This window comes from Cyprinodon tularosa, unplaced genomic scaffold, assembly GCF_016077235.1.
Source record: "Cyprinodon tularosa strain WSP-4 unplaced genomic scaffold, ASM1607723v1 ctg411, whole genome shotgun sequence".
Lineage (NCBI taxonomy): Eukaryota > Metazoa > Chordata > Actinopteri > Cyprinodontiformes > Cyprinodontidae > Cyprinodon > Cyprinodon tularosa.
Genome location: NW_024039132.1, coordinates 375,620 through 395,826, shown reverse-complemented (window position 1 = coordinate 395,826; position 20,207 = coordinate 375,620). Strand labels below are relative to the sequence as shown.

Here is a 20,207-nt window from a genome sequence, read left to right as displayed (position 1 = left end):
ATGACTTTGAATTCATTTTGTTGTGCTGTGGAATGTATGGAATGATCATCACTGGATTGTTCTGAACTAGATTCCCCTTGAACTGATCTCTGTTTTTTCCGCTTTTTCTCATTTTTTGATGTTGCTATCTTCCAACCTTCATTGTCACTATTTCCCTCTTCCATCCCACAAGAATCGCTTCCTGTTTCCTCACTACTCACGGCCCAAGACATTTCTCCATAAGCAGCTTCAAAACACGCGCCATGCACCAAACGACCATCCACCGGGCGAACCGTCAGTCAGGTGATCCCCGACATGCATTCTTCTTCTTGTGGAGGAAAGATGTTGAGGCGCATTAGCGCCACCTGCCTGTAGGCAGTGTGGTTTGTCATGCTTGGAAGGTTACTGTCAATGAAAAGTGGCTGCAAAAGCATTCTATTGTACATTACAGAGAGAAAAGCAAACTCTGCCAATAGTTCTGCAGCTTCAAATGCAGGCTTTTGCGGTCACAGTGAATGCCTACGTCTATCTTTTCAACAGCCTATTTAATCCATCACAGATTTAGTGATGGTAATTACATAAACAGACCAGACGGGGCATTCCCGTCATAATATTTTTCGGGCCTTACTGATTTATGTAGATATAAATTAAATTATACAGTGCGATAAATGTATGAATCTCTTTTAATTAGCTTATTTATTTATCCGCCTTTGTAATAACTACCTTATTTATTTATTGTCCATTATAATCTTCAACTTTATTTATTACTTATTTTTTAAGTATTTATTTATGCGCATGTCATAATATTTTTGTCTGTTTTATTCTTCCTTTGTATTTATTTACCCTATTTATATGTTCAATTCTCTTTATTTCTGCCTCATTATGCAAAGAGGAGGGTTTTGTCTTAGAGAGTTAACTTCTGCCCAATGGTTGGTGGTCCATCTTCTTAAAGGGGAACGCCGTTTTTTTTTTTAATTGGGCCCTTGATTTTACGTTATTCCATCATGCTCTACTCACCCATATTAGTTTTGTGTCATTTTGAGCCGTTCTGAAGATATTCCTTTAGGTTATATCCAAGTAACATCTTTCTATGGGCAATGACTTGGAGGCACAAACTAAACTGTTCATCATTTATTCTTTATGGTACGCCAGCATTCATAACATGTAGGCGAATCACTGTCCCCCAGACATCCACGGTTATAATTTTTATTTATATATTTTTATACAACAAAGCGGAGTGTGTATGACGTCATCAGCGGGCCGGACTGGAGTTGTGACAGGCATCCCGGGCCGCCCACTGTATGAGAGTGTCATGATCGATTAAAGAGATCTGACCCACATGCAGAGAACCACTCAGAGAGCCAGAGGAAAAGTTTAACAGGTTTATTGAGGAGACAGTACAGGAGTTGAATCTGGAACTCAAACAACAGGTGAACCGGAACTGCAAAGTCTGGAGAGGAGATCACAGTGATCAGTTCATGGGCCGTCGGAAAAACTGATTGAGCCTTGAGCACAGTGGGGGCGGGACTCACGTTTGAGGGGGTTCTTGTTTTTCCTTGATCCAGTTGGTGTGGGTTTATCCATAGAAGAGGGAACTCATGGGAGAGCGGACAGGTAGACATACGTTGGACCCTGAGGAGCAATGGTGTGGACTGTCACTTGGATTTCTGAAAGGGACTTGAACGGAACGTGTGGATGTTTTCCCCTGCTCAGTGTGAACTTGGTTAATCCTTCCAGGGGGAGAAGGCCAGGTATCCAGTTACACAGGAAGGCTTCCTGCCAAAAAGGCAAAGACAAAAAAAAGTTAGACTCAGAGAAACAAAGGCTCAGATTAGATTCAGCTAAACTCAGCTTGGCTAGAGTACCCAAAACTGGCAAACACTCTTGCATCGAGGTAGTGATAATACTCTTCAGTGATGAACCAACGAGCCGCAGGTGTGCAGGAAGGCCAACGAGAACAGGGCATCACCTGGTGGTGGAGGGAGAGAAAAACACAAAATTACCCACACAAACTGGATTCCTGACAGTGAGGACAGACAGAGGGGCGTGTCTGATAGCTTGGTCTGCAAACCTCCTGGAAACTGTAGATCAACATCACTGCTCCAAACATTTTGGTCTGTGAAATATTCTGTTTTCTTTTACAAAAATAAAAGAGAACAATTAGTATGATTATAAATGATCTTAATGCACCTGCATCTGTTAGATTCAGTTCCTTTTTTCATAACTGTATAATTTTCTTTGTTTATTTCACATAGTAGCACAATTTCGATCTCACCTTGTCCCTTGGCTTATATGCTTTATAGTTGTTTGGTTTCTAATTGCAGGCATGTTTCCAAAGAAAGGGAGAAATAAAAGGTTATTATTGAATATTCAAGTTAAATTCTATCCCTGGAAGTAATGGTTTTAAATTGCTTTTACATGTTGTTTTTGTCAAGGGCAATAGATTTAAAAAGCCAAGGATGTAATTGAGATGACATAGGTTCCATGTCCTCAGCTCCCCTTTACACTCTCATTAGATTTTGTTAATTAAGTTTGGGGTTTTCTTTTTTCTAAAGCTGCATAAAGCCTTATTTTATTTTTTTTTATATAATTTCTAATGAATACAAAACAGTAAGAAAGCTACCATAACAACATTTTCTCTGAAAACTACCAAATTGCTATTGCAAATCAAACCAGATGTTTAAATAAAACGCACGGGAATACTCAATGGCAATGTAACAGTTTTTTATTCCAACATACAAGACATTTTTTTAAAAGATAAAACATTAAATAAAGATAAGTCAAGAGCAATACCATAAACCAGAGATTTTTTTCTTTAAAATCAGAAATTTTAAAGAAAAAAGTTTTGAACTCTTTCTTGAACGAACATTTGTACAGTGAAATATACAGTTGTGCTTTAAAGTTTACAAATATGTTTGCCATTGCAAACTGAAAAAAGTTGTAAATAAAAATTTACTAAATGGTAATTCATTAAAATACATGATTTATTTTGAATTATCATTTGATAAAATATTTCTAAAATTTATAAGTTAAATATGGAAATCTTATTTATATATATATATATATATATATATATATATATATATATATATATATATATATATATATATATATATATATATATATATATATATATATATATATATATATATATATATATATATATATATATATATATATATATAATATATATATATATATAATAAGATTTCCATATTGTATACTCGTAACTGACTTTTTCAGTCTTTGATGAAGGGGTATGTAAATGTTCTACCACAACTGTATTTAGTGTTAGAAAGTAATAACATTAATATTGTAAGTAGTTATACTTCTTGTTGCCTCACAGCTGTTTATTGCTAAAATGTGAAGTTTCTATGAAGTTGCTCACAAATGTCTGAACTGGAGGCCAAAACAGGAAAAAGCAAAAGTTGCAAAGAAAAACCTATTTACATGCAGATAAAAAAATAAAATAAATTGTACTCATTGTTGCTTATTGTTACGAGCTAGGCGGTCCTTTAGGTTGGAAACTAATTGAGAACTCAATAAACAGAGATGAAAAGAAGAATTAAAAGTTGTAAACAATATAAGGATTACCAATAGTAATTGCAGGCTTACTAGAGCGCTTTCATTATAGCCCCATTTACATTACCGTACACTCTGAAAACGGATCCGTGCCGAATTCCGACCGAGCTTGGATCAGTAAACTGTGCGGAGCACGGTTCCTTTCTGTTACACACCGCAATAGCATAGTTCCTCGCCTCCTCGTCACGCTCTATGGTTTACTGCTCTCTTTAGGGAAACAAGTAAACAAACATGGCAGCACCCGTAACATTCAGGAAGTTTGGTTATAATTGTGATATTTCATTGTTTGCAAAGAAGGCAGCCTTAGGTGAATTTATTTGATAGAGTCGGCTTTTGGGAAGAGGACACGACAAACAATATCCTAATCAGGGCTTACAGACACAGGAAACAACGACAGAAGTTGAGGTTGATCACACTGCTAAGGTTCATCATCACACTGCTAAGGTTCATCAAACTGCTAAGCAGAATCATCACTGGAAATCGTGTGGCACAATAGGGAAGTTAGTAGTTTTATGAATGTCTAAAAATTCATGATTACAGAGGATGACTGTAACGAGATGATGCGGTCTGCTCATGCACTCATTGTTATCTGAGAACCGTGAAAGAAATGAACCGAACTGAGCCCTACTGATGAACTAGTACCAGTTTAGCGCAGTCGGTTATGTCTGGCTTGGTCCGGTTCAGTTTTACTTGCAATTTACATTCAACAGTTATCTCGGTTACTGTGCTTGACTGATCTTAGCACAGTTTCAAAAGGGTACTGTAAGTGGGGCTTATGATTTGTATTGAACCTGAAAAAATTAATACTTTTGAAAAAATAACTACATTGACACGTATTGTTCTTAAAGATAGACGTCCTACGTCTGTCAAAGACCGTGTTAAAAAATAAACCTGCCACACTCAGTTCATTTGAAGTAACTAGGTAATGAAATGTTTTCATGAAGCCACTTTTAGGAATTTAGGAGTCCTTGGTTCTACCTTTATTATACCTCATCCAAAATTGTTATTCTGAGATATTTTCTATATCTATGCTGCTATATGTTTAGACTGCTGGAGGACACAGGAACCACTTTTTCACACTGTGCTTCATTCTATCTCTATTCTTTCATCCTGCAATGTTTGTTAGTTTAATCTTTAACTTTATGCTCTCCCAGCTTTTTATAGTAGCTTCATCTGGTTTGTTCTTGTTTGGCTGTGACTCCATCCTGGAGAGAAATATCAGCTGTTCTTTTGCCATCAACACCTTAGATTATAGATGTTGGAGCTTGGCCTGTTTTTCAGTGTCATTTCTATTACTGTGACTAACTGTATGTGCTCTCTTCTTCCCTCTGACATGGGAATCTCAGAGGACATTGGCTGGGCTGCTTGTGGAGTTACTTAACAGTAAAATGTTGTATTTCTCCTTCTTTCTGTATGTCTGCTTTGATTTCCCTGAACCCCAGCAGACGGCTCACACTGAGCCTGGTTCTGCTGCAGGTCTCTTCCTGTGTAAATGGGAGTTTTCCTCCTCACTGTCGCTACAAGCATGATCAGTGTGAGGGGATTGCTGAAGAGCCAATGACAAAATGCAAACAAAAATCATTACAGCATGTTAATCCAATGACTGGATGCAATCATCTGGTTTTCATAGATAGAAACTTTTAACCAATCTGTGCGTTGAGATGCAATGTGTTGTGAATTGGCGCTAAATATATAAACTGAAATGGACTGAATTGAAGTGAATTTCTCTACTTTGCAGTGGGTTGGAGAAAAAAAATGTAAACCCTCCTTACATTTACTACAGTTACAGTTTAGCTGAATGATATTAGTCATTTGGTTTCTTCATTCCTGAGCCATTCTATCATAGGATTTAAAGCTTCTTAAAAGACTGTTTAAAAATCGGTTTCACATGTTTTACTTGTAATTAAATAATCATACATCAGATGCAAACTTTTAGGTATTGTTTTCCACATAAAACAGATGCGACCTGGTAGATGACCATCTCTATATGACTTTAGCACCTGAGCAGCCTTTGGGTGACCTTACCACAAAAAAATAAAATAAAAATAGGTCAGGTGAACACAGGAATATGGTTAAAGAAATATTGATTTCATAGCAGTTTTATTTTTGAATGCCACTGAATTTTGCTTCAAGCTGGACTGCATTTAGAATTTTCTAATAAATTAATTGTAGGCATTTACTTATAAACCTAACATCTAATAAGTGCAGTGTAAACATCTATTAAACATTCGGACAATGCTCAGATGTATTTCACCTTTAAAATGTTAAGTAGTTTTTAAGTTACTTATGTATCCAGATGGTACCATTTTAAAGTACGATGTGTAGAGGAGAGCAGAGATGGTTCTCCCTTTTATCATATCATAAAAAAGAGTATATAGTATTTTTTTTTATAAATATTTTCATGCTGGCTGAGTAAACTATTGAATAAAATTAAGTTTTATGTTTATGCATTTTCCTCCTTACTTTAAAATACACAATAAAAAATTAAACATATAATCTAAACTTTAGTTCCTTTATTGCACTATTTGCTCAGTTTTACCCACTCGAATTTAGTGTCGTTTTCGAGCAGAAAAAAAAAACCTTATAGAGGCTAAAGATAATAAAGTTCCTTAGGTGTGAGTTTGTGTGCACGGTAGTACGTCATTGTGCGTCTTTCTGTTTCCCTGCGACAGACTAGCTACCTGTCCGGGGTGGACCCCGCCTCTCGCCCACAGACTGCCGGCATCTGCCCCACCACCACCCTGAAGGAGTAAGTGGGAGAAGATGGATGGATGGAGGGACGGACAGAGGGATGGTTAATAAGGTGGAAACCTAATATTTAGTTTAAAAAAATTATTTCAGCTCTGGCAGGTTAGATTGTCAAGAAAAGCCAGTAGTATCAACATTTAATTTGATGTCTACTGTGACTTGCTTTAAAAAGTTTATAATCATCATCATCATCAGTAAAGCGTATGTGTGTCTTCAATAACATTATTTGTAAATGTGTTTTCCTTGCTTTCCTTTCCAGTGGAGTTCTGGTTAAGTCATCTCTATCCCATCCTCTACCTCAAGGACAGGTCTTTTTTCTGGTTCGTAATCCCTGTCTGTTTTCTCCACATAGCGGTGAAGAGTACTGTAATACTGTTCACTCTTGGAAAATGAGTAGTATTCAGAGATCTCCTCCCATGCCTTGTGATTAGGGAAGGGCATGACATTAGGTTCCTTGTCCTCAAAAAAGCTCTGCAAGTTTCTTTCAGCCAGTTTAGTAGCATAGTCCACAGTGAAGGCATCAAAGCGTTCCTTCTCCTTCTCAACATAACGCTTCCAGAATGTAAGCTGCAGGTAGCTGACCTTAGAGCGACAGTTTTTGCAGCAGGTACCCAAGAGACCTAGAATAACAGCGATGATAATGATGCTCCAGCCCAAGATCTGCAAACAAAATGAAAACACACATTCTGTCAACTTGTGCATCTTTTCAAATAACCATCCCAAAGGGCAAAGTATCTCCTGCAACACTTTAATTAAATTTGAATAATTTCAGAACCAGGGGTAACACTGGTTGGTCCAGCATAGCCTTGATTTAGTCCAGAAATAGTTGTTGAAAACTGGGCTGTGTTTGGTTGGTGTGATTTTGTCCCACTTTAGTCCAATAAAGCCTCTTTCCCAATGAAAATGGTGCGTTAACTCGTGTTTCCAAACAGGGTCGACCCACAAACCATTGGCATTTGGCTCCCTTCCCACTGCCAAAAAAAGCTGGTTTAATCCCCTTAGCTGCATGGTCTCTGTCCCCCCTCACATCTGTGTGTCTGGTGAAACCATCACGCTGGGTTAGCATTGATGATGTCACAAGTGAGACAGTAATCAGGAAAGTAAACAATGTAGAGCAACATGGAAGGAAGCCAGGGCGTAGTCAGTGTGCTTTATTGTTTCACTATATTATCTGTCTGAATCGCTCTCACCAGAGCTGCTCCATATTACTCGAATGCAAATAAAGTTGTTTCTGCTTGCTAGATCAGAAGCGACTGGCACGGTGTTGACGTCTGTATGTTGCATTCAATGGCATCACATTAATTAGCTGGTCAATATGCTGGTGTTCCCGCAGCATGCCGATCAGAGCCGAGGCGATTATAACGTGGGTCGCTTGTTGATTCGTTTGACCCCGGTAGAAACGCATCAATGAGCTGTTCCCACTGCCACTAAAAGCTGATTTTTGCCGGATTAAACAGGTTTTACAGCCAGTGGGGAAGGGGGTATAACAGATTTTGAAAAGAGGTTGCAAACCCAGTATTCAAAATCTGAACATTTTGACTTTTCAACTTTCACTTTTCAACCAAGAGTGGACATTATCTGGATGTAAATCATGTCATCTTTTCAATGTCTATTCGACCAACATTTGCTTGTAGGGAAAGATGTTGCATTTATTTGTTTTGTATCAGTTCAGAGGTGAGCAGGTAAGACTAGAGTTTCACCCCCCATCACACACACACTCCCACCCAACTCCCGTTTATGTTACCTATTTCTATGCTTGTCTGTTCGGAACAGCAATAAAGGTATTTAAGCATTTCCTAAATTCTGGCTTCCATTTTCATAAACTCATACGCCTTTTGAGTCACCCTGACTAGAAAAATCTTCACAAATCTTTTATTCAAAAGTAATTTGACTGAACCCACAATGCAGATAAAATGGTGCATTGTATTTGAACTGCATGGCTAACATTGTTGTCCGTTGAGCTGCCAAGTTTGTCAGACATAACATTAAAGATTATGTAATGAGTTTATTGTTTCAGATTTCATAAAGCCCTTTCACATTGCATAGATTTAACTAGTTTTAATAAAAGTTCTGTAAATGTGCAGAAAGACTAGGTTAGTGTATCTTACTTGTGACTGAGCCCTGAACATCAGCAGCAGCTCCATTCGTTCCTGCTTGGACAGTTCGGAACGGTCACAGGGCACCCTAGCGAGCTCCTCCCGACACTTCATCGTCTTGTTTTTACAGAACAGATCCACAACCAGGTTGTCATCCAGACCGCTGATGGCACATTCATAAAAGGTCCCATTGAGCAAAGCCACAGACAGCCACATAATAGGAGCCACAAAAGCACCAGTTATGATGCTCAGCAACACCCTGAAGCAGCCGAGGCAGTTCCCACGAGGACAAAGCTTCATAGGGTTAAGGCAGCAGCCAGTGTAAAGCCTCCACAGCCTGGTGCTGAAGAACAGGCTAAAAACCAAAAGCACCACAGCCGGACCCAGGAGAAAAGTCAGCCCATATGCAAAATTCTGATCATGGTTACATGGGCACTGAAATGAAACCATGGAGAAAATACGCTCCCCACCAATAGTTAGGATCGCCATAAAACTGTAACCAATGGTGGCTTTTTGGTTCATGAAGAAACGCAAAACAGTCTGGAAGTTATCCATGGTGTCTTCCAGGAGGGATCCAAAATGTTCCTTGAGAAAAACCCTAAAAGCTGAATTCCGCAGTTCCTGGTCTGAATGTCAGAGATTCGTCCTACCAGACCAGTCTGTGCTCCTCCCTTTGTTGGTTTGTTATGAGGCTCCTCCTTTAATTCATGTGAGAAGGACTGTGTCTTCTCTCTGCTGTGCTTAAATCTCATGGAAACAACACTCCTAGATTGTTCATTCATTCAATTTCCTGTTGTGATTTAATACTAACTTGTCAGTCAGCACACAAGGTGTTTAATTCTGACAAAAGAACCAACAGCAACAAAAAAACAAAACAAAATGAAATAAAAAAGGCAAAACTGAAAGAAAAGTTATTGAATAAACATATTAACTTGTTCATAAAAAGTTCCTAAGTCTGCATTTATCAGAAGCCTAAGTCTGCTGCAAAAGCATGACTTAACATGTAGAACATACCATTGCTGCAAAATCACAAACAGACAGCAGGAGCTGGGGGGAAGTGCTGACATCCTCCTTGTGGTTTTCTGTTCCAGTCCCGCAGGAATGACCACTTGAGTGCAGTCCATTAAACAGCACACATCCTCTTTTTAAGTGAAACCATCACCAGCTGCAACAAACTGACTTCTTCATCATCTGCTCTGCCAGGGAGCACTGACATACAGTTAACAGTGTTTAAACCAAATGGGATCTATTGTACCATGATTTTACAAACACAGTTTCAAAAAAGTATGAGCTTTGGCATCCACTAAACGAGGAAGAATGGTGCGACTTTCAACCTGGGAAGAAACTATCATTTTCTAGCAAATCACTGAGCCACTCCCTTGTTCAGCTGTCAGTTTTTTTCTGTTGCCAGCAGAAAACATGCTTAACCTTTGTTTTACAAATATGTTTGATGCTTGTTTCCACTGGTTTGAAATTAGCAAATATTCTAGAATGTTAAAAATATCGCAGAGAAGTTTTTTTGGTTACATTTTTACTCAACTTCAAAATCAAAATGTCACATTTATCCACAGCCTGTTCACTTCTACACTGCATACCACCAACTGACTGACATTATCAAAAGTTTTCAGAGGACTCTAACAGAAAGTCTCACCGCAAGGGGCGCCATATTGGGGGGTGGGGGGAGTTAGGTGCAGTGGAGTGTCTGCGGAGGGGGCGGGGACATCTTTTTGTTCACTGCGACACCTACACAGACGACCTGGTTTCGAAGTATCAGCCTTGAGGGCCCTTGACTGAGGGGGGAGCCCAAAAGAAAAGAAAAGATTTTTCTCGCTACTTTTTTCAAATATAAAAAGAAAATCCAGCAGTAAAATAATTAATATTCATGTTGTCCCTCATTTTTCATCAGTCAACAGTGAAACAAAGCATGAATATAATTTATTGAAAAATGCAGTGCCCCAAAGTCTGGGTTTCAAAAAGGAAGGAAAAGGAAGAAGAAAAAGGAGAGAGGGAGAAGGCGTCCGATACTATGACCCAGTTTTTCCCCCGTCTTGTTTTTCCAGAAAGATTTCTTAGCTGAATAGTTCCAATTAACTACTGATTATTAACCTGTTGAGTAAACTAAGATCATCTGGTTACAACTACTTAGTTATTCTTCCTCAATGTCGGAGGGAAACCACATAATTAATGATGCCGCCAAGCTGGGTGTTGTCTGAACCGGAACATGACTTCAAGTTTTTTATTTTTACTTTGTTGTCTTTCGTTTTTAGTTTTCAAGAAAAAATTAACGAGGATTAATCCAGCATTTAATGAGCCTATTGTGTGTCTGAAAATAACACAGAAACCAAACAACTAAGCCAGAAAGCTCAAAGAGCTGAGAAATTACCTTTACAAGTCAGACCAAGCAAGAAGAAAACACCATAGTTGTCAGAGGGTCAGCATCAGCTAAGCGCTAGTTGATGTTTAGCAGGATATTTAAATTAAATAATTGTCTTTTTCCCTCCTTCATCATATAAACAGATGATCCAACAGCAGCCCCGTTTCTTCAACTTCAATCAACCCTAATTGACTTTCACAGGGGCTAATCTACCCGACCAACACTGCCATCTTTTAGATGCACTAAAACATTCCACAACTGAGACAATCTGAACTGTTACAGCAAAATGACTGTTTTCATTAAATATAAATAGACATGTTCCAGGCATGTTTTCGGAGGAGTGATGGCATAGTGGTTAGGGCATAGAGCTTGGAATCTGAGGTTCCGAGTTTGATTCCAACTCCCACAGACTGCCACTCTGATCTCTCTGAGCCATTTGTAAAAGTGAACAAACAAAAAACAACCAGTGGCTATTTGATTTGTGGGAAGCAAGAAGATCTTCTGCAAGAAATATTTTCATTTGATTAAATAGCCTGTGCTGATGTACCACTTTATGTAACCAAAGACTCCAAAGTGTTTCACATTACAATTGTTTTACCCATTGTAACACACATTCAGATGCTGATGCTGGTAGGCTACATTGTAGCCACAGCAGCACTGGGGCACATTCACAGAGGCAAGGCTGCCATACAAGCACTGCCATTCTGACCCCTAAAAACAGGCAAGGTGGGTAAGTGTCTGGCCCAAAGACAAGACGCCTGAGACGATTAAACCAGGGGCTTAAACCTCCTGAGCCAAAAGATCCTCATTTCTCTGCATCTCCTTCCTCTCTCACTTTGGTGCTGATGTAAGATAAGTGACAACCTCTGGTCTCTTAAAAATAAGAAAAATAAAAAAGGGTCTTTTGGGGTTTCTGATTTAAAGTCTATTTCAACAGAGCGGCTTCTTGGTTTTCAAACACTGTTTCTACAAGCAGCAGTTCTTGCTGAACATCCTCTTGCTCTCACGCCTATTTGTGACATCTGCGCTCTTGTCACGTAAGTGACCACATCCTGTGTCACCCTTGTGGTTTCTGTTTTAATTCTTTTTTTCTTATTTTAAAATCTGAAGTGGAAAAGCAAACATATCCCTTTTTAGATAATCAATTAATCCTTGCATTTTAATTGTATTGGTTTTAATACCAAAATTAAATTGCTATGTTTTTATAACCAGTTCTAAAAGGAAAATCTACAATAATCTGAAATGAACATCTGTACTTAAATGCCCCAGGTTATAGCCAAGGTATGTTACAAATAGGCTACATGTTTTCTCCCTACAAAACCTTGTTATCCCCTTGAAAGTATATCGCCTCCATGCATTTGTTGTCAGATACTGTATATCAGCAAACTTGTATTCTAAAGAGGACTATCAGGCTTTTGAAAGATTATTAAACGGAGTTAGTCACTTTACAATCCGTAAAGTCTCTTCACAGTCCAATCTGATTATCCAGTCAGACTGGTTAAGATTTTCCATCTAAGCAAATTCAGCTGATTGAAAGTAGTCATTACATTTTGCAGGATTTGCTCATCCTGGATAAACTTGCGGCGACAGAAGTGATTTGTTTGCATTGCATCTTTGACTCTACATCAGTCCTGTTTTATCTTCAATCAATCATGCTAAAAATGAGAGGGGTTCTGTGCAGGGCTGATTTTAGAAAATCTGGGGCCCTAGGCAAAGACAGGCAGGGGGCCCTCTGCATTGAGAAGACAACACATCAAACAGACCCATTCTACAGATAGAGAAATGTTAATAGAATAGACATCCATTTTCTGTTCTAGGTTGTGTCCCTCTCTTCTTGTCCCTCTCTTCTTGTTTTCCTCTCTATGTTTTGTACTCAGCTGACTTTTCATGCTGTCTCTAAAGGAATGAAAGATTTTTTCCAAGCACTAAGCTCACTTAGCTGATTGCTGATTCTTCTGTTACCAAAAAGGCCAAAGTAAATAACCCAGTCCTTCTTTTCACTGTAGACAAGCCATGATCTGCTTATCTGTTCTCCATTTTTCATTTGGATGAAATATAAGCTGCATGAATCATGACAGCAGACAAGATAGAGGAGAGCAGGAGGCGGGGTTACCAATCTACCTACTCTGGAGAGCAGAGTTCAGTGCTTTTAGATGTTGTCGCCAAAGTCTCCAGTAGTAGAAAAAGATCACTCGATTTGGCGCTAGGCGCTTTTTTGAAATCAAAGTGCTAGAGGGGGCTGAAAAGTGGCTAAATATAACGACAAAAGCGCTAAGTTGGCAACACTGCTCTTTTATGGGTTCCCCAGAAACTTGCAAGTACCATGGTTTATGATTTGGGAAACATTTCACTTCTCTGGTAGGGATGGTATTTGCTCCACAGACTTTTAGGTAGTCAGCCACACACTCTGTCATTGCATTGCATTCCTCTCCATGTGGCTGACACAGTGCATCCCAGTCTTTAGTCTCAAAGCAACCTTACAGGGCTCCATCAGCTTCCTGGGACCATCTTCTTATAGTTCTTTTTAATGTAGGTTTTCTCATAAAAAGTGGCTTATCCTCTGTGCATGACAGTATCCCTTTTCCAAAAACTGAAACTATACATTAAAATAAAACTATTTCAGAAAGGACCTTCCCTTTTGAAATTACCACCATCTTTGTCAGGCTCAGAACAAAATGACGCAGTTCAGAGACAGTAAGGTTTAACAAAATGTTTATCTACAGTAAGATCAAGAGTTGACCACAAACAAAGCTTTGTTTTGGCTTAGAGAACATGCAAATTCAACCGGACGAATGGGTCCGCCTTGCGTCCGCTCCTCAGGAATGGGGAGTTGTTTTTTTTTGTTAGCCTGCTATACCTGATACATGTCTAATTTTTTTTTTTTTTTTACTTTTTTGGGATAAGACTAAAACCCATCTGACAATTTCTTTTGCTTTTCTCCAGCTTACTGTTATTTTTGCCAAATAGCCCAATTCATGCAATCATCAGCAAAAATGAGTAAAGCAGCAGTAGAAACTGTTTTCATGCATTCTTCATGGAATATATCTTTAAAACACGGACTGGAGAAAACAAGTAATTTTTTTTTCATGGAAAATAAAGCAGTTTATAAGGATCGAGCACAGAATGAGACATTAATATTAATGAAAATACCTCGAATTACAGACAAAGAAAAGTCACAAGCATAGTTGGAATCAAGGTGGTTATGAGTTCAGGGGGGGAAAACAGTAATATAATATATACAGGTACAACTGTAGCCTGAAAACAGTTGGATTTCTATTCAACAGTGAGACAAAGTTGATTTCAATAGGAATCAATAGCTGAACAACATAATCAAGAGAAAAACAGAGGAAAACAATTGTGGTGGTCGAGGTTGACGATTGCTGCAAACATAGAAATGTGCTGTAAATAGATAAAAGTGTTGTAAACACAAAAAACATTAACATAACAAAAAAATATGCTTAATGTTGTATGAAGCAAAAACATCCTCAAGTTGCTGCTAATTAACTGACACTGTGGCCATTTCGGTCGCAGCTACAGAACTGGCTTTCACCAGATCATAAGTTCAGGTGGATTCACACTCTTTATAGTTACAGTATAGTTCTGGGGCAAAACCTAATATCCATGCACATAAATATTGTTTGTCTATGTTTTGTTTTCCCTTTTTGTTTACATTAGTTGACTGAGGCTGGTGGGCTGATTTTATTCTAAAATGTTCCTTTTAGTGCCCGCACTGCAGCCACATCAAAGTCAGTGTGAGGCATTTGACGTCCTGTATGTGTTTTTTTTTTTATGCATATTTTTAAACTTGCGTTTTTTTTTTAGCTCTCAGCATTTTTCCTTAGCTTGTTTTTTGTGTGTTGGCATCATTGATGCATTTACAGCAGGTTTTACATTTTCTGCACATTTATGTATTTGCAAATTTGCAACTCTGTGCCACCATATACAGTTCCTACAAAATATAATCAAATTTCAGACTTTACCCTTAATCTCAGGTTGTACCCTTAACAATCAAGCGTCACTCCCAATGAAGTCACACTCTTCTCCTTTTGAAATGTATCTTGTACACAATTCATTTGTGCGCTTTCTCAAATTGAAACCATTCCACCATCCACAAAATGAAGCACAGCTGGGTTATCAGTCGACTCATTTGACCTTATTGAAGTCATCCTAATCCCTTCATCGGTTTTGTCCTCATTGGACTCCACGTATCGATGCAAAGTGCTGTAGTAGTGGTCTTTGGTGCTAAACCTGTATAAAGAAGAAATTTTCTCCCAGTCCTTGTTTGAAGGAGTGATGATGTTTTCTGGTACTGTCTGGTTGAAAAAGCTCTTGAGGTTTCTCTCAGCAAGATCTTTAGCATGTTTATCGGTGTATTTATCCATGAGTGCACTTTCCTCCTCAGCATATTCCATCCAGAACTTGAGCTGCTGGTAGCTGATTGGGGAATTGCAGCGAGCCCAGCAGATAATCAGTAAGCTGGACAACATGATGGACGAGATGACAAGCCAACCTAGAATCTGTTGATGCCAACAATATAAAAAAATTTAAAGTTTATTATCATTTCTCATTAAAATTCAACACTATATGCAACAAAAATAAGCAAATCATGAAAAAAAGAGAAATGAGTGCTTTGAATACAATTGGGTGAATACATAGGTTAAATTAATCAGCTTGCAAAGAGCTGACATATTGCTTGAAGCATCCAACATACATAGGGTCATAAATGAACGGCACAGCCTAAGAAATGTAATAAACAGCAGTGGGGAGATGTTGTTTGAGACTGATGCTTGTCTTGAACCATTATATAGTAAATGGAGCATATTGTTTAAATTAGATCTTCACATAGTTACACCTGGACTGTATTTGATGTTTTGGACATAGAATAATAAGATATGAACACTTTAGTTTTTTATATGCATACAGCTTTGCCTGTTTGTTGCAGCCTGGCCTGTTTTTCAGTGTAGTCATCTTTCCTGACTGTGACTTGTGCTCTCTTTCATCCTCTGACATGGGAGCTGGCTCGGAGCTCGCCTGCCTGGCTGTGTTTCCTGGACGGAGCCGTCTGTGGAGCTGGTTGACAGTTACCTTTTGTATCTCTGCTTCTTTTTCTATATCCGCTTCTGTCTCCTTGAACCCCAGTCGGCTTTGGCAGATGGCCGCTCACACTGAGCCTGGTTCTGGAACTGCTGGAGGTTTCTACTTGTTAAAAGAGAGTTTTCCTCTCCACTGTCCCTACAAGAATGCTTGGTATGAGGGATTGTCCGATGTTGTCAATGAGTCAATGCAATCGGCTGCTTTTCTAAACTACTACAGAGACAACTTACTGTTCCCACAGTTGTACAAAGGGGAGAGGTAAGTAGTAGTAGTGGTCAGTTACATGGTAAAATGTTTTTTTTTTTTTTATTAACTTTAAAGTAAGTTGAGTCAGAATGATCAACATCAGAAGACTCTAGGTCCCTGATTTAGTAGTGATGGGCAAATAGTATCGATAGCTTGATGACTTGATTTGTTTAAACCCCAGTCGGCCTCAGCAGATGACTGCTCTCACTGAGCCTGGTTCTGCTGGAGGCTTCTTTAAAAGGGAGTTTTTCCTCTCCACTGTCTCTGCATGCTTAGTGTGTGAACTGGTTTTCTTTGGATAGAAAATTTTGAATCAGTTTGACTGGATGATCTGATGTACTTTGAAGTGCCTTGACATGACATGTGTTGTGAATTGGCATTATAGAAATAAAGTGAATTGAATTTGATCAGGACCTGTCATTTTAATCCCATATCAAATCTCCTTCCTTCATCTCTAAAATTTTGCAAAAATGAGAAATCTCCTGTCCAGGGGTGATGCTGAGAAACTAGTCCATGCATTTGTTAATTCAAGGCTGGACTATTGTAATTCTTTACTATCAGGAAGTCCACAAACTGTAGTTAAAAGCCTTCAGCTGATCCAAAATGCTGCAGCCAGAGTTCTGATGAAAATTAAAAAGAGAGATCATATCTCTCCTATCCTGGCTTCTCTTCATTGGCTTCCTGTTAAATCCAGAATAGAATTTAAAATCCTCCTTCTCACATATAAAGCCATAAATGGCCAAGCTCCATCTTATATTAGAGATCTGATTGTTCCTTATGTTCCTAACAGAGCACTTTGCTCTCAATCTGCAGATTTACTAGTGGTTCCTAGAATTTCTAAAAGTAGAATGGGAGGCAGATCTTTTAGTTATCAGGCTCCTCTCCTGTGGAACCAACTACCAGTTTTAGTCTGTGAGGCAGACACCCTGTCTACTTTTAAGGCTAGGCTTAAAACTTTCCTTTTAGATAAAACTTATAGTTAGAGTGGCTCAGGTTATTCTGAGCTATCTCTATAGTTATGCTGCTATAGGCTTAGACTGCTGGAGGACATAGGGACCCCTTTTTCATCATTCTGCTTCATTCAGTCTCTATTCTCCCACACTGCAGAATCTATTAGTTCAATCTCTAACGTTCTGCTCTCTCTGCTTTTTCTCATCGTAGCTTCATCCGGTCTGTTCCTGTTTGCTTGTGACGCCATCCTGGAGAGAAATATCAGCTGTGCTGCTGCCATCAACACTTGAATTGAACTGAGGATGAATTGAGGATGAATCAACATAATGCTTGCTTAAGGGTTGCCAGGTCAGCTAACGTTAACACTGACATTTTTTAGAATACTATCATTTTATTTAAAAAGATGTGTTGTTTTAATTAAAAAAAAGTTGTAGCCATGACCTTTAAGTTAAGGTTTCTCTCACTAGAACTTTTAGTTGGGACTTTCAATGTTAATGTTAAATTTAAACTGTCTGGGTTTTATTATTACCATCTAAGATATTTTCAGCCTAAATATATTAGTAACACAAACATAGTTTTGGTAATACTTGGCAAACTTTAACTATTGCTAAAATTAAAATCTTTTGTTTCTTCAATGAATATACACTAAAAGGTTATGTATTTGAAAACACATTTTATACAAACCTTTTGCTTACATTTAAATATTTTTTCTTGTTTATGCGCTTTTATAAAAAAACAAAGTTATTTGCTTTCCTTTCTAAATTGCAGCCAAAACATACCAAGGGCCATGCAATAAATGAGACATAATGCATATTTAATGGTGACTGCGTCAGGCCGCTGTAATAGTAATACATTTCGTATGGGTGATAAACCACTTAAAATATACAATTCATTGGTATAAGGTCTGTACAGAGAAGCGTAAAAAAACACTTCAAGACCAATTAAAAAGTAAAAAAATATATACCAACAACAAGTATTTGGTTAAAATGGGAAAAAAATTTTTTTACTAAAACCTTAATCATAAACATTGACCAAATTTGTATACAATATTTAAGAAAAACTGGAAAAAACAACATAATAAAATAAATGGGTATACAAATACAACAATAAAATAACAAATTCAGATAGAAGCTCTTCAGATGTTTATGATTTTTATCCAGTTAAGTAATTAGAGTTGGGTAGAGCTGCCAGAAAGCATGACCACCACTACTATAGTAGGAGTAAAAATTGTGAAACTTTAAATATATAAAAGCTGAAGTGGAAATAATATATTGAACTGTAGAAATGTTAAAAGCAAACCTTTTTTTTTCAAGAACTTAAATGTAACCAGTTATTCACTTCTAATAATCAGAATTTAAACATTTAAAACTTTAAAAACGCTTAATTTGAGTATGAAAATAAGGTCATCTGCCAAAGGAATGAGCATTTTTACCCTTAAAATAATATAATTAGATATTATACACTTAAAAAAAGAGACTGCAATTGTTTCGTTTTTCTTATTTTAGAAGTAGATTGTGTTATTCCATTGGCAATGTGTCTCACCTCCTCAATTTAACAAAAACACAATTATTCTAAGAAATGATTTACTTAGATTTACATGTTTTGCAGTGAAGATTATATGGTCTCCAGTTTGCATGCTATTGTTGGCTCAACACAACTAAAGGTTATATTTATACTAATGCAGAATAGACCTGTTAACATGTCTAGCTGTTTGCACAACAATGTTAACCAACAGTTTGAATAATTTAGAAGGTAGGTCTATATTTCAGTTCTCTTCAGCCCAGAGATGGGGGATCTGGAGTCAATAAATCATATACCATATATTTGATCTGCCCAACCACTGAACCAGGTGAGTCCATGTGCACAGGTTAATTCACTGTGCAGATCGGACTGACGTGCTTTGGTGGCTTGGCAGATCAAATGTATGTCATAGAGATGACTTGTTGACTCCAGATCCCCCATCTCTCCTTCATCCTTAAACCTTCTTCACAGTGCTGATTAAACAGTCCATCTAACTTTTGTAGTCTTTTCAGACTAAGTTCCAATGTTCTGCTAAATTGCAAGATATTTATTAATTTTTGCCTTGCAATCATTTGCTCGTAAAAAAACAGGAATAACTCAGTGTTATTAATGCTATGGTGGAATTACATTAACAAACTGCTTACCTGAGATTGAGCTCTTATGATACGGAGAACTTCCTCATTACGTTTATCACAAGGGAACATGTGGAGGTTCTTTGCACAGTCCGACTTATCTTTGCACACATACTGGTTGTAACTGTTAATGGTGGTCCCCGTCATTGCACACTCATAATAGTTTCCATGAAGTAGAGCAACAGCAATCCAGGTAGACGGTGCCACGAACGCCATGGAACTGATCTGGAGGAAAGCCTTGAAAGTGGCAATCAAGTTTTTACAGGCACACTTCTTTGCCCTGTTGTACCAGAAACCTGTTAACAACCTCCACATCTTTTTACTCAGGATGTAGCCCAACAGCAGCAAAGCAAGCGCCGGTACCAGCAGGAAGACCATTCCATAGAGAAAGTTTAGCTCGTTGCAGGGGCACTTAAAGGCCACCGAGGAGAAGATCTGCTCTCCTCCTGCTGTCATCAGAGCCACCAACCCAAAGCCAAGGTTGGTCTGTTTGTTGGCAATATTTAGAACCGTCTTAAACTTATCCATTTGCAGCTGCAAAGTGTCAGACAGACAGAGAGAGAGAGAGAGAGAGAGAGAGAGAGAGAGAGAACTGATCAGTTTCACTTCCACCCCTATATTTAACTGTCACCAACACCAACTCTTGCATTTCCTGGAAGCTGTCACGTCAGTGGCGGGTCTAACCCTGCTCTCTGAGCTTTGTAGCTAGTAAACAATATTCAGTTTATACCTGATGTTGAGGTGCGTCTCACCATGTGTCTCCAATTACGTAAAGTGATCAAGTGTCACTCTGACTCTGTTAACAAATAAACAACTAGCCTAGCAGACTGTAAGAAAAAAAAATCAGAAGGTCTTGGTATCCTCAGATATCACAGGTTCAAAAGGTGAAACCAAATGGACCCAGGCATATGTCATCTTTATTAAGAATTTAGCCAGTTGGACTCAGTTTTCTGAGATTTGTTTTATTCAAGAAAGGAAGCTTAA

The 20,207-nt window shown here is 38.2% G+C and overlaps 2 protein-coding genes across 2 annotated transcripts; both read right to left on the bottom strand.

Annotated features, from left to right (window-relative positions):
• Positions 1-4,967: 4,967 nt before the first annotated feature.
• On the bottom strand, positions 4,968-9,239 carry LOC119792167 (calcium homeostasis modulator protein 5-like). Its single transcript, XM_038298666.1, has 2 exons — positions 8,418-9,239; positions 4,968-6,969 (listed from the first exon to the last, which is right to left on the bottom strand). Exons 1-2 carry the CDS (start codon positions 8,958-8,960, stop codon positions 6,580-6,582), a joined length of 933 nt encoding a protein of 310 aa, XP_038154594.1. The 5' UTR covers positions 8,961-9,239; the 3' UTR covers positions 4,968-6,579.
• Positions 9,240-13,474: 4,235 nt separating this feature from the next.
• On the bottom strand, positions 13,475-19,793 carry calhm6 (calcium homeostasis modulator family member 6). The gene is made up of 2 exons (XM_038298653.1): positions 19,236-19,793; positions 13,475-15,296 (listed from the first exon to the last, which is right to left on the bottom strand). Exons 1-2 carry the CDS (start codon positions 19,749-19,751, stop codon positions 14,865-14,867), a joined length of 948 nt encoding a protein of 315 aa, XP_038154581.1. The 5' UTR covers positions 19,752-19,793; the 3' UTR covers positions 13,475-14,864.
• Between the last annotated feature and the right edge of the window lie 414 nt (positions 19,794-20,207).